This window comes from Zeus faber, assembly GCF_960531495.2.
Source record: "Zeus faber genome assembly, chromosome: 20".
Lineage (NCBI taxonomy): Eukaryota > Metazoa > Chordata > Actinopteri > Zeiformes > Zeidae > Zeus > Zeus faber.
The window spans coordinates 4,032,245-4,047,222 of record NC_137207.1 but is presented as its reverse complement, the minus strand read 5'-3'; the positions used below and the strand labels follow the sequence as shown (position 1 = coordinate 4,047,222).

Below are 14,978 nucleotides of genomic sequence, written 5' to 3'. Positions count from 1 at the left end.
TGCCCTGGTCGGTCAGGATTTCCTTCAGAATCCCGACTTTGAAGATGACCTGAAACAGTGCCTGCACCACACTTTTGGCCCTAATACTGCACAATGGCACCACTTCGGGGTACCGGGTTGTATAGTCCCAACATTGGGCTAACGGCCCAATACAGAGTCTTTCTAACGGGGACTCTACCCAGAGATACAGGTTTAGGGAGGGAGACTGAGACTTTCAGGCAGTGAGGTGCCGACACGTTTTTTTATTTTTTGATCAAATGGGTAAACAAAAAGGCATGCTGGCCAAAATTTGAACATATAGCAATAATCAGCGTCCATGGTCACAATCTTGTCAGCAGGGTCACGTCTCCTGCGCCACGTGATCCCCACTGCAAGAGAAAACAACACATAGGAAGACTCTTCCAGCAAGATCCGACCAATCAGTGCTAATGGAGCTGATTAGTGGCACGGGGCACAGCTGCGCCGTGGTTGTAAGAAGCCAGCTCCATCACCTGCAGCCTATTGCTTAACCACACCCCTTGTTTACCACTGTCTGGTACATGGCAAGTGGTTTGGCTCAATAATGCCATCGAGGCGTAAACACAACGTGACGACTGGTAATTTTGTAATTTAAAACATTTTAATTACAAGGACTGTATATTGAGTGTTGACATTTATTTAAAAAGAAGGGTTTAATGATGTCATTCATTAATTTAAGAGGACAACCTTTGGGACACTTGATAACAAGTGAATATATTAACATAACTTTTCTCACTCATTTATACTTAAAAAAAAATCGTATGCATAATAGAGGTAAAAAAAAAAAATAATTCATAGATGTTCTTTCAAGGTGGCCACAACATCAGAGTAGATACTGTTGCTTTCTCGCACAATCCAAAAGTCTTTTCATGTCGATATGCTGCTGTGCTACCAGGGAAGGCTCAAGGTCTTTCAACAATATAAATAGTGAAAAGCTGTTTCAGTCACGATACAGACCAATTATTGTAAAGGATCCCCTGCTATGGTACGAGTTGTATGATAAAAACCAATACCATCAGTCACAGCAATTAGGGTGAGATTGTTCTTAGCATTTGAATCAAAATCTTGCCCCGTCAGATGAAGCAGGAGGAAAAGGCTGTGGTTGATCCCATACCTTGAACCGAAAAAGTACTAGGATGCGACCACTGCAACACCACTGCGAGTCCTGCTGCACGCGGCTCAGGTGTAGCTGTACCCGGGAAGGGGCAGTTTCTGGCCCTCCTTGGCCTCGAAAAAGGTGTAGGAGAGGATTATAGTGTCCACGCGTGCCATCCTGGGGTCCTCGTCGAACTCCGGGTCTATGTAGAAGAAGACCGGCATGTCAACCTCCTCTTTGGGGTTCAGCCGCTGTTCCTCGAAGCAGAAACACTGCAACAAGGAAAGCGTACAACATGAACAGAAATAAGAGAATAAATAACTAAAATGTGTTGATAAAGTTAATCAATTAATAGACTTTCTAACTCTGCTACATTGTGACTGTAGTTAGTTAATGGTGATGGGTGGTGGTGTTTCCCAGACCTCAGCTACGGCGGGTATAAATTAACATTGACAGGGCATATGTACAACAAAAGTGCCCGTAATTGTTGCGTTGAGTTAAAGGTTAGCAAGAGAACAACATGTAGAAACATTACCAGGATTCCTTCTGGCATTAAAAAAATCAAATTTTAATATTTTGTTAAGCACAATTTTTTCATTTTCAAGGGCATATACACACAGACAGGTCAAGTGAATAACATCGATCACCTTGTTCCAATGGCACCTGTCAAGGGGTGGGATATATTAGGCAGCGAATGAACAGTCAGTTCTTGAAGTTGATGTGTTGAACTTTTATCAGCTGAATTTCAGCAGCACAGTTCACCTCATGTCCATTGCGTGTTTTTTATCGAGAATGTGCCACCGCAAGACGACACATTAGCAGACATTGTCACGTCTGTGCAGCAGCATTCAAAGCGACATTCAAAAACTTGTAAAAAGAGTAGCACTGTTTGTCGTTTCAATTTTCCATGGCCAGTATCCGCTCGCACATTTATGTCATGGTAAAAGTCAAGATATTAAAAAAAAAAGTTTTTTCAGGTAAAGGGGACAGATAATCTGACACACATTGTGTGTGTGGAAATCAGGGAGAGAAGGATTCTGATCCACTGTCACCAGGGCAAGTTGAGGGATAAAGTGAAGAACATTATGTCACGTGATACCACGAAAAAGGAACATGCGGCAGAAAAGATGTGACTATCAGGAAGGCTCTCTCGGATGAGAACAGAAGCTATGATAGTGTGGAACATTTGTTTGAAAGTTTACATGTAACCCAGCAAAGCTATGAGGCTGCATTTAAATGCCTTGCTCGCAATACACATATTGCGTTGAAAAGGGAGGTTAATGAGGTTTGGATAAATTAATTTAGCAAGCCCCTGTTAAAATGTTGGAATGCCAATAAGGACATTATTTTAATTTATTTTACATTATTCGATTCACTAACTGCATTGCGTTTAAGGAATCGGTTAACCAGGTAGAAATTAGGTTAGCTATTATATTCGGTTTAGAACCTATTGTGCATAATCTCTGGGTACCTTGCAAAGACATTTCACTGCAAATACAGTGGGGCAAAAAAGTATTTAGTCAGCCACCAATTGTGCAAGTTCTCCCACTTAAAAAGATGAGAGAGGCCTGTAATTTTCATCATAGGTACACCTCAACTATGAGAGACAAAATGAGAAAAAAAATCCAGAAAATCACATTGTCTGATTTTTAAAGAATTTATTTGCAAATTATGGTGGAAAATAAGTATTTGGTCAATAACAAAAGTTCATCTCAATACTTTGTTATATACCCTTTGTTTGCAATGACAGAGGTCAAACGTTTTCACAAGGTTTTCACACACTGTTGCTGGTATTTTGGCCCATTCCTCCATGCAGATCTCCTCTAGAGCAGTGATGTTTTGGGGCTGTCGCTGGGCAACACGGACTTTCAACTCCCTCCTAAGATTTTCTATGGGGTTGAGATCTGGAGACTGGCTAGGCCACTCCAGGACCTTGAAATGCTTCTTACGAAGCCACTCCTTTGTTGCCCGGGCGGTGTGTTTGGGATCATTGTCATGCTGAAAGACCCAGCCACGTTTCATCTTCAATGCCCTTGCTGATGGCAAGGGCATTGATACATGCCCTTACATGTATATGTATGTGACGAATAAACCCTCTTGAATCTTGAAAGCAGTAAAAATGGGCAAGTGTAAGGATCTGAGTGACTTTGACAAGGGACACATTTTGATGGCTAGAGGACTGGGTGTGAGCATCTCCAAAACGGCAGGTCTTGTGGGGTGTTCCCGGTACGCAGTGGTTAGTATCTACCAAAAGTGGTCCAAGGAAGAAAAACCGGTAAACCGGCGACAGGGTCATGAGCACCTATGGCTCATTGATGCATACAGATGAGCTACTGTCGCACAAATTGCTGAAACAGTTCATGCTGGCTATGATAGAAAGGTGTCAGAACACAGAGCATCGCAATTTGCTCTGTATGGTCTGCATAGCAACAGATTCAAGATGTTTATTTGTCACATACTGTACATATACATACTTCCATACATACAGTTTATGCAGTGAAATGTCAATGCAACGCACCCGGTGATTACGCACAATATGTTCTAGACTGAACACAAATAGTTACCTAAAAAATTCTGCTTGACTAACTGATTCCTAAAACGTAATGCAGTAAGTAAGTCGAATAATATAGAATAAAATAAGAACTCAAACATAATGCAGAGTGGGTCTACAAAATAGAAATAAAGATAATAGACTTATGTATATGGGACAGGCTTTTATGTATACAGATATGTGCATTTAGATATGTGCATTAAAGTGGCATGTGAACAAAGTGAGGTAGTGTGTGTGGAGATATACAGTACAGTATACAACAGTACGGCTCAGCAATACAGTAACACCAAACAGAACAGCAATACAGCACAGTTTGCAGTAACCCAAAAGGTGGGGTTTCCTCCACCTCACGTCAGTAAGGACCCCCCTCAAAAACATGCACACATCATCGTCTGACCAGCGATGGACACTTATCACCTGGTCCCCGGGCGCGTCCACGTATGCTGCCCACTGCTCCTGGCTGTGGCCCCGGAGGAAGGACAGGCAAGTGCATCCTGTGCATCCTGTGCATGTGTGTGTGCAAGCATGTGTTGTAGTGTGGTGTGCTGTGTGACAAATAAAGACTCTCTCTTTCTCTCAAAACAGTGATACAGTATGCAGTACAGTATGCTACATACAGAACAGTAAGGTAGTGGAGCCTGTGTGTGACTCAGTGAGGACCCCTGGTGAGTTCAGCGTTGACAGTTCTTATGGCTTGCGGGAAGAAACTCCGTCTCAGTCTCTCAGTTCTGGCTGTTTGACTGCAGAGGTGCTTGCCTGACCGCAGCAGCTGGCACAGTCCATTGTTGGGGTGATGAGGATCCTTCATGATCCTGCGGGCTCTGCTACTACAGCTCCTGCAAGGGGGGCGAGGGTAGTTCCAGTGGTACGTTCAGCTGAACGCACCACCCTCTGCAGGGCAACATTACTCTGCAACATCTCCCTGGCTGAATCAGAGGTCCCGTCCTGTTTCAAGAGGTCCACCGTCGTTCCTGTGCCGAAGATCGCCTCTCCAACCTGCCTGAATGACTACCTGCCTGAATGACTACCGCCCGGTGGCCCTCACCTCGGTGGTCATAAAGTGTTTCGAGAGGCTGATTAAGGATTATATCTGCGCCTCCCTTCCCCGCACCTTGGACCCGTTGCAGTTCGCGTACCGGCAAAACAGATCCACGGAAGACGCGGTCTCCCAGGTACTGCACACCACGCTCACGCACCTGGATGGCCAGAAGGGGGCCTATGTGAGAATGCTGTTCATCGATTATAGTTCAGCTTTCAACACCATAGTCCCCACCAGACCCGCTGTCAAGCTGAAGGAGCTCGGATTGAATGGTCCGCTGTGCAGCTGGATCCTGGACTTCCTCACAGGCCGCCCCCAGGTGGTCAAGGTGGGGAAGTACATGTCCAGCTCCCTCACCCTGAATACAGCATCCCCCCAGGGCTGCGTCCTCAGCCCCCTACTGTACTCCCTGTACACACATGACTGTGTGGCCAGGTCCAGCTCCAACACCATCATCAAGTTTGCTGACGACACCGTGGTCGTGGGCCTGATCACCGACTGCGATGAGAAGGCCTACCGCGAGGAGGTGACTGACCTGTCATTCTGGTGCCAGGACAACAGCCTACACCTGAACGTCAGCAAAACCAAGGAGCTGATTGTGGACTTTAGGCGTGGATCACAATCGAGGACGCTCGCGCCGTTGTGGATTAATGGGACTTCTGTCGATAGGGTGAACAGCTTCAGATATCTGGGAGTCCACATCACAGAGGACTTAACATGGACTGTACACACGGACACTCTGGTGAGAAAGGCGAGGCAGCGTCTCTACCACCTCAGGCAGCTGAGGAAATTCCGGGTCTCGTGAGGATCCTCAAGTCCTTCTACTCTGGAGCAGTGGAGAGCATCCTGACAGGCAACATCACTGCCTGGTTTGGGAACTGTACTGCCCAGGACAGGCAGGCCCTGCAGAGGGTGGTGCGTTCAGCTGAACGTACCACTGGAACTACCCTCCCCCCCTTGCAGAAGCTATACACCAGGAGGTGTAGTAGCAGAGCCCGTAGGATCATGAAGGATCCTCATCACCCCAACAACGGACTGTTTCAGCTGCTGCGGTCAGGCAAGCGCCTCCGCAGTCACACAGCGAGAACAGAGAGACTGAGACAGAGTTTTTTCCCGCACGCCATTAGAACTGTCAACGCTGACCTCACCAGGGGTCCTAACCGAGCCACACACTAGGCTCCACTACCTACTGTACTGTATGTAGCATACTGTACCGTATACTGTGTCACTGTTCAGGGTTGTTCGTGATGCCGTATTGCTGCGCCATACTGTTGTATACTGTGCTGTATTATCCCAAACACTACCTCACTCTATTCACATTCACATGCCACTTTAATTCACATGCCACTTTAATTGCACATATCTGTATATACATAGGCATATTCCCTCTATCTATTCCATTTTATTTCATTTTATTTTTATTGAACTTTTTTCTATATATTTTTATCTTATTCTATAAGTATTCAACTTACTGTAATACGTTTTAGGAGTCAGTTAGTCTGTCTATTAGAAAGGAATTCTTTACTTTTATTTCTTTTTTTCCTAGGACATACTGTGTGCTATCACCGGGTGCGTAGCATTACATTTCACTGCATATATGTATGAAAGTATGTATATGAATGTGACAAATAAAAAATCTTGAATCTTGAATCTTGATCTTGCAGGGGAGGGAGGCGCAGATATAATCCTTAAATCAGCCTCTCGAAACACTTCATGACCACGGAGGTAAGGGCCACCGGAAGGTAGTCATTCAGGAAGGCAGGAGAGGCGATCTTCGGGACAGGAATGACGGTGGACCTCTTGAAGCAGGATGGGACCACTGATTCAGCCAGAGATGTTGAATATTGTGAATATAGTGAACACCGGGGCTAGCTGGTTAGTACTGGTCTTCAGTACTTGCCCAGATATGCCATCTGGCGCCGCAGCTTTCCTGGTGTTCACACGCATCAGAGCCCTCCTGACATCATGCTCAGACACAGAGTTGCCCGGGCGCGAGCTAGCGGTGCTGTTGCCAGACTCAAACTACACATTAAAGGAGTTCAGTTTGTTGGCTAGGGAGGCGTCCACACTCTTGGCTGGGGAGGGGCTGCTTTTATAGTTCGTAATAGTCCGTAGCCCGTGCCACAGTTGTCTGGTGTCCCATTGCGCCATCTGTAGCTCCACTGTGTCTCTGTACATCCGTTTAGCGTCCTTCACCGCCCTCCGCAGATTGTAAGACGCCGCTTTGTAATTGTCCATATTCACACAAACAAGACCGTCGTAAGCAGCCATGTGAGCATTCAGAGCGCAGTGGATGGATTTATCGACCCACGGTTTCTGGTTTGGAAATATCCTAACTTTCACCGTGGGAACGATGCTGTCGGCTAACGTGGCTGCGAAGCTCACAGCCCCTGGTTCCAACAGACTTTTTCATGCGACAGAATTCCTTCTTCTTTCAGTATCTCAACTGGTTGCTCATGGTTTACCCGTTCCAATTGTTCTTAGTACAAAGATGCAATCACTTTTGGACTGTATATATGTATGAACGTATGTATATTTATGTGACAAATAACCTCCTGAATCTTGTTCCTTTTCTATAACAGCTGGTATTCTGAAATCCTGCTATCAATGATAGTGGCACGGTGGTGCATTGCACTGCTGCCTCACAGCAAGAAGGTCCTGTGTTCGATTCCTGCCTTGGACGCTGTTGGCACTGGCTGTTGGCGGGTTATTTTAGCAGGAGTTTGCATGTTCTCCCCATGCTCACATGGGGTTTCCTCCACCGCCTGACCAGCGATGGACACTCGTCCCTGGGCGCGTCAACAAATGCTGCCCACTGCTCCTGGCTCCCCCCCAGACGAAGGACAAGCCAGGATGGGTTAAATCATTTCACCACCATCCCAATGCATGTGTTGTAGTGTGTGATAATTAAAGATTCTTCTTCGAGTGGTTATTGTACTCGTGTTTATATGAGTCATAAAGAATGAAATTGCTTTTCAGAAATTTGTCTGGTATTTTTCCTGATTTGTAGATCTTGTTTATGACTTCTTTGATCCGCATATAATTCCTTGATATACTCAGCCCATTGTTTAGGCACTTGGTGTTTCTTAATGAGCACTATTCCTTGTTCTATTATCTATTATTAATCAAATTGTCATCCACTGTTATATGAGTCCAACCATGCTGAATTAAATGTACATTTCCCTGGCATATTCTATGTTGTAAAAGCGATTCTGGAAGATTTTTTATTTTATTTTTTTTAAATCACATTCACAGGTTTTAATAACTGTTTCTTTTTCCAAGGACTATTCAAGTACTTCAGCACAAAAGGGCCCGTTTTAAAGACATTCCAGCACTTACTTTACTGAGGGCGAAATTCAAAAACCTAAAGTACCCGGTGGGAACCCTGTATTACACATGATCTAGCAGAATCTGAACTGAGGCACACTGGTACACTACCTGGATTTTGTTGAAGTACTGTCCAGCCTCGAAGGGCACCACATTGTAGGTGGAAATGCCAATGACGGGTTTATCGGTGGGGTTCCTGGCCCTGTAGAATGCCAGGGCAGTCTCTCCTGGTACCACCTGGAGGAATGGACATGGGCAGTTTTAATATTTCAGCATTTAAAGCCAACGCGGTATTAATTTATTTTTGGTGCATTTGAGCAGTTGTGTTTTTCTTTCGCGCTCTGCAATACAGTACCACAACTTTTAAATTCTAAGCTCTTGTGAGACACAGTTAGCAAAAAAGTTATACAAACTCTGACATATATCTCAATACCAGAGGTAAAGCACTTTCCTTTTGACTCCTTTCACTAATATACAGTTGTTGCAGTAAAATTGTATTCACATAGAATTATTTATTTTTATTGAATTAGATAATTTATTTAATTCAACAACACATAGAAATGAATGCCATTCAGTTGTTAGCCACCATAGACAAAAGGTCAATTTGAAGAACACTAAAACATCTTAAATTACAAGTGGTAGGAGGCATCTTCATTTTTTTCCCCCCAGTTTGAGAGCACCTCCATCAGGCCTATTCCATTATTACAAAAACAGAGGAAATGTAGTGAGGGAGATAGAGAGAAAATGATTAAAATAAGTTAAAGAAGATGACAGTCATTAAAGTAAAAGGTGCAGTGTGTACAATTTATGGCCCAGACTTGGCAGAAATGTAATATAATATTCATCAGTATATTTTAATTATTATATAATTCCATGAAAATATGAATTGTTGTGTTTGCATTACCTTAGATTGAGATATTTTTTATCATACACTTCCACGGAGGGCACCATGTTTCTACAATAGCCCGGAAGGGACAAACCAAACAGTGGCTCGAGAGACAGCCTTTCGTGTTTTTTTGTGAGTTTCGTGGCCATGTCTCTTCCACAGAGGCCACCACGTTGCACCGGCATGGGGAGGGGTATTCAGTTGGTTGCGATCTGCAACCTCACCTCTAGATGCCACTAAATTCTACACACTGCACCTTTAACACTGAATGAGTGCTTACATAGATCTCTGACTGTTGCGGACGGAAATTCCACTGCATGCTGGCATGCGTGTCAGCATTGAAAGTGATCTTGATGACTCTGTCTTTCACGGGTGTCATGGTCTCCACCTGCTCTGTATCATGGCCAGACACTGCTGTCCCCCCTAGCCCCGACACCTGCCAAACAGACAATTCAGATTTCTTTTTTTTTTCCTTCAATAATGAAAGATGTTTTCAGACACTCCTCATAACAGTCTGAGAGTTGGTGCCAATAAAAAAAAAAAAACAGCTCTTTCAGTGGACGTTCTCTGGCAACCACGATTGCCCCATTGGAATAGATTCTCTCAATGCTGCATCTATTTTAAATATTCTGATTCCAATCACTTGGGTTGACTACCAATAAAAGAAAAATCAGATTATGTGGACTTATTCTTTAAAGGAGAGTAACCTGCTCTGATCATAAGTCTAATAAATTCAGCTCCAATTAGCTTTGTTGGCTACAAGCAGAAACAACCAGTAGCAGTCCAAAGTGACTCTACCTTCAACACACATTGTGTCCAATACAAACATAATCAAACAAATCGACATTTAGGTAAATGGCAGAAAAAAAATGTTACATTAACGGTATTAGTACGGTATTATTCAGTGATAACAGTGGTAGGTGACTTTGTCGTCCTCTTTCGGGGGGGGGGGGGGTTACATAAGTATTTCATCTCATTGATTGTTGACGGTATTGTTTTGCATTGTGCACCCACTTCTGACTGAACGCTGCTACTGTTAACCACCAATTGTGAAGACATCAGAGAATGACCTTACGGTGTTCTTATTTAATTACCTGGCAGTACAGCCTGTAGAGCGGCACAGAGGCGTATGAGAGGCCGATCATCCCCACCCCAGCAGCCACGATGTAAGTCAGCACCGTCTTGTTCCTCGTCCGCCACTCATCCGCCTGGCTTTCAGTCCGCCGCTTCCGACCCTTGATGCCCCTGGTCGGCGTGTTGAACCTGAGATTGAGCCGGCGGGTGAGGAAATCTGGGGCCTGAACATAGTAGTTGTGTAAATTCCTTGCGCCCTGATGTCGGAGAGCCGGGGCACTCCGGATCAGGAGCATAGAGCAGCCGAAAGACTCCCGGACAAGGCGGGCGAGCAGCATGTCTGAGGGTCAGAAGTGGGTCAGAACCCGGCGCCGGACCCAATTGAAGGTGCAGCAACTGGGACGAAAGAAAATGAATAACCCTGTTCAGCAAACCGTAGCCGGCGTTAGCGACACAAAACAACACAACACATTTGAAAGTATGTCGAAACATCAATTAGTGAGATATAATACGTCGAAACGCACCTTACGTCACCTCTAGACGGCGTGACATTATCAAACATCTAACTAATGCTGTAACACGTGTGTGTACCTGATATATCCTCCCCCCTGCGCAAAGACCGAACAACAAGGGTTCCGTCTTACTTTCCTCTCGCGTCACTGAACGTGCAGACTATTACGTGCAAAATCGAATTAACCCTTCAATATTAACCCCTTAAAAGTGCAACGCAAAAAGTGATTTACATGAATAAGTCATCACTAGGGAAGTGTCGGAATTTGATGCCGAGATTTCTCTTATACATGGTAAAAGTTAACTCAAATGAATAATTTAATATATTACCTTTTATCTTTGTCGTGGGTTCCGAAATCCTGAATTTCATGTGTGACTGGACAGTTCGTTACATTTTTAAATGTAATCACGAAAAAAATATTGAGGCAAAAATGTCCATGGCCAAATGTTTATTCTATCCATGAGTAGTTTACACAAATAATTTTCAGTTTTAGCGTCGTACATAGAATAATTATCGACAAATAGCGCTTCCTAAAGGAAGCCCTAGAAACTACACCAACATGCATATATATATATATATACACACACACACACACACACACACACACACACACACACACGCACGCACGCTTTTTGGGGTGGTGGCCGGTGAAATGAGGCCTCTGCATTTAACCCATCCTGGCTTGTCCTTCCTCCAGGGGGGCACCTAGGAGCAATGGTCAGCATTCGTCGACGCGCCCGGGGACCTGGTGATGAGTGTCCATCGCTGGTCAGACGATGGTGATGTGTGCATGTTTTTGGTGGGGGTCCTAACTGATGTTAGATGGAGGAAACCTCATATATATATATATACAGTATATAGCAGTCATTTAGTAACAGTAGCAGTTTTTCACCTAACAAGACTTCCAAGACATCTTTTAACTCAAAAATGCAGATGTTCACAGTCAATGTGAGTGATCCCCCAAATATGGCGGCTTGCTCCAGCAATATGACTACTTAGGCTTTTAGAGGAGCTCAATTCAAAACCTGTTGAATGATAATATTATTTTTCACTGATTTCATGTTTTATGATGTGTGGTGTCTGATCTATGAAGCATAATCTATCAACCCCATTACTGATAATAGATAGAGAAAAGAGTTTTAAAATAAATTATTTGTGATATCAATGACAAAAAACATGATATTCATGATCATGATATGTTATGTATTGCTAATTATTAGCTGATGAATTTAACTCTGAGTATATTTTTTGTGTGGCAGCCATAATAGGATGAAATGTTTCACCCCGTCACAAGTAATGCATGTGTAATGGATTCAAGATTCAAGAGGTTTATAAAAAATAAGGCTTTTCTGTCTGAGGTATGCCAATATGCTTTCTGTGAACTTTAAAATGTATATTACACAATGAAATGTACAAAAAATGTATTCTTTGCTATTAAAATTTCTGAAATTAGAAAGGCCAAATGGCATCCATCTCATGGAAAGCCTCAGCGACTGTTGTTTCAATGGGTTTTTATTCTCTAGGGTTTTAAGCACTGGTAGTTTGCTTTCTGTTTTCAACAGTGTGCAAAAGCATTGTGGATAACTGCGCTATTCATTTTTCAAAATAATTTTAGATTGGTTCTTATCTTAAATTATGTCTAATTTCATAATTTAAGAACTCCAAACAAATGCGGAACCTGAGGCCAGACCATTCAAGTCCTTAAAAAAAAAAAAAAAGATGTTTATTTATCACATACATATACATACGAGAATACAAATATGCACTGAAATGTCATTGCAACGCACCCAGAGATTATGCACAATAAGTACTAACTGACACCGTGGCTAACTAATTAACAAACTAACTAAACTAACTGATTCCTAAAACGTAATTCAGTTAGTAAACAGAATAAAATAGGAGTAAAAAGGTAATATACGGAGTGGGAATACAAAATAGAAGCAAGAGGAATATTATTACGTATATACAGATATGTGCAGTAAAGTGGCATGTGAACAAAAGGAGGTAGTGTGTGTTGAGATATACAGTACAGTTATACAACAGCACAGCAATACAGTAACAATACAGAATGCAGAACATTATGCAACATATGGTACAGTAAGGCAGTGGGGCCTATGTGAGTGTCTCAGTGAGGGCCCCTGTTGAGTTCAACATTGACAGTCCTTATGGCTTGCCGGAAGAAACTCTGTCTCAGTCTCTCTGTCCTCACTGTGTGACTGTGGAGGCACTTGCCTAACCGCAGCAGCTGGAACAGTCTGTTGTTGGGGTGATAAGGATCCTTCATGATCCTGCAGGCTCTGCTACTACACCTCCTGGTGTATAAGTCCTGCAGGGAAGGGAGGGTAGTTCCAGTGGTACGTACGGCTCAACGCACCACCCTCTGCAGGGCCCGCCTGTCCTGAGCAGTACAGTTCCCAAACCAGGCAGTGATGTCCGGATGCTCTCCACTGCTCCACAGTAGAAGGACTTGAGGATCCTCACCGAGACCCCGAATTTATTCAGCTGCCTGAGGTTGTGAAGACGCTGCCTCGCCTTTCTCACCAGAGTGTCTGTATGTATAGTCCGTGTTAAGTCCTCCATGAGGTGGACTTCTGGGTACTTGAAGCCGCTCACCCTGTCGAGAGAAGTCCCACTAATCACCAACGACACGTGCGTCCCCGGTTGAAATACTATCCTCAAGTCCACAATCAGCTCCTTAGTTTTGCTGATATTCAGGAGGAGGCTTTAGTCCTGGCACCAGAGGGACAGGTCCGTCACCTCCTCATGGTAGGCCTTCTCACCATCTTCAGCGATCAGGCCCACCACAGTGGTGTCGTCAGCAAACTTGATGATGTGTTGGAGCTGGCCACACAGTCATGTGTGTTCAGGGAGTACCTGTAGGGGGCTGATGACACAGCCCTGGGGGGATCCTGTGTTCTGGGTTAGGGTGCTTGACGTGTGTCTCCCCACCCTAACCACCTGGGGCCTGCAGCGGGTCAATGATGCAGGGGAGGGAGGCACAGATGTAATCCTTAATAAGCCTCTCGAAGCTCTTCATGATCACGAGGTGAGGGCCAATTGACGGTAGTCATTCAAACAGACCGGAGAGACGTTCTTCGGCACAGGGATGATGGTGGACCTCTTGAAGCAGGACGGTATCACCGACTCGGCCAGGGAGGCATTGAATATCCTAGTGAGTACCGAGGCTAGCTGGTAAGCACAGGTCTTCAGTACTCGCCCAAATATGCCGTCTGGGCCCGCAGCTTTCCTGGTGTTCACCCACATCAGAGCCCTCCTGACGTCATGCTCAGACACTGAGAGTGCGCACTCATCCCCAGCGGTGTAACTCCAATTCGCCGGTGAGCTAGCGGTGCTGTTGCCAGGCTCAAACCGCGCATAAAAGGAGTTCAGTTCGTCGGCAAGGGAAGCGTCTACACTCGTAGCTGGGGAGGCGCTCCTCTTGTAGTTAGTAATAGTCTGCAGCCCCTGCCACAAGCATCTGGTGTCTTGTTGCTCAATCTGTAGCTCCACTTTGTCCCTATATGTCCGTTTAGCGTCCTTCACCACCCGCCACAGCTTATAGGACGCAACTTGTTCCATGTTGCCAGATACAAGACCTTCGTTGAAGTGGCCGTGCGAGCATTCAGAGCGCTGCGGATGGATTTATTGACCCACGATTTCTGGTTCAGAAATATCCAAACTTTCACTGTGGGGACGATGTGTACGCTATCGTAACTATGAAGCTCATAGCTACTTCCGTAAACTCGCTGATGTCATTGGAACTTGATTGGAACATGTTCCAGTCAACGTCACTCAGAGCGTCCTGAAGCGCGGCCTCTGATTTGTCTGACCACTGCTTTACGTCCCTTGTCACTACTGTTCCACTCACAATGCAAGGCTTGTAAACAGGAAGCAATGAGATGACGGCGTGGTCCGATTTCCTGAAAGCAGGGTGCAAGACGGTCTTGTATCCATTCTTGTACAGTGTCTAGCAGTGGTTCAGAGTTCTATCTCCCATTATTTTCCAGGGATTGGACATCGGCAAGAAGGATGCTGGGCAGAAGTGAACGGTAAGGTCTGGTCTTCATTCTGGTCCGAATGCCGCCTCGCTTACGTGGTGTATTCCATCTGCCCTCCCGTGGAGTAGTGACTCAATTGATTTTATTGTCCTTGTTGATTGTGTTGGCGTGTAGAATCCCCACTGGCCACCCAAAATTGTTGTTTCAAGAATTTTTTATATCCATTGCAGTCGTAGATCACTGCCGATGAGTTTGTTACAGACATAGTGATGTAAAACAATTTTTTTTTTTAAATGTGCCTAATCATGGAGTGTTCACGCAGGCGACCACAAGGGGCAGCCCCTGGCAGCTCCAGAGAGTGTATTACATTTTTCGATCAGAACAGAACCTCGTCCTTCTCTTCCCTTCATCAGCAGCTGGTGTCCTGGGAGAAACTACAGATCATAGTTGTGGCATTTTGCCCCCCCACCCCCTTCGG

At 44.7% G+C, this 14,978-nt stretch overlaps 1 protein-coding gene across 5 annotated transcripts; it reads right to left on the bottom strand.

Moving 5' to 3' along the window:
• Positions 1 to 230: 230 nt before the first annotated feature.
• cox11 (cytochrome c oxidase assembly homolog 11 (yeast)) lies at positions 231 to 10,602 on the bottom strand. Of its 5 annotated transcripts, XR_013844678.1 has the most exons (6): positions 10,516 to 10,602; positions 10,012 to 10,387; positions 9,198 to 9,353; positions 8,143 to 8,268; positions 1,133 to 1,386; positions 231 to 368 (listed from the first exon to the last, which is right to left on the bottom strand). XR_013844678.1 is itself a non-coding variant. In XM_080021070.1 (5 exons), the coding sequence occupies exons 2-5, from the start codon at positions 10,327 to 10,329 to the stop codon at positions 1,198 to 1,200; spliced, it is 789 nt and encodes a 262-aa protein (XP_079877196.1). In that variant the 5' UTR covers positions 10,330 to 10,387; positions 10,516 to 10,602; the 3' UTR covers positions 417 to 1,197. The 5 variants fall into 5 exon arrangements, 4 of the variants coding, with proteins under 4 accessions (XP_079877199.1, XP_079877196.1, XP_079877197.1 ...); XM_080021070.1 differs by lacking the exon at positions 231 to 368 and having other exon boundaries at positions 417 to 1,386; XM_080021071.1 differs by lacking the exon at positions 231 to 368 and having other exon boundaries at positions 417 to 1,386; positions 10,583 to 10,601.
• Between the last annotated feature and the right edge of the window lie 4,376 nt (positions 10,603 to 14,978).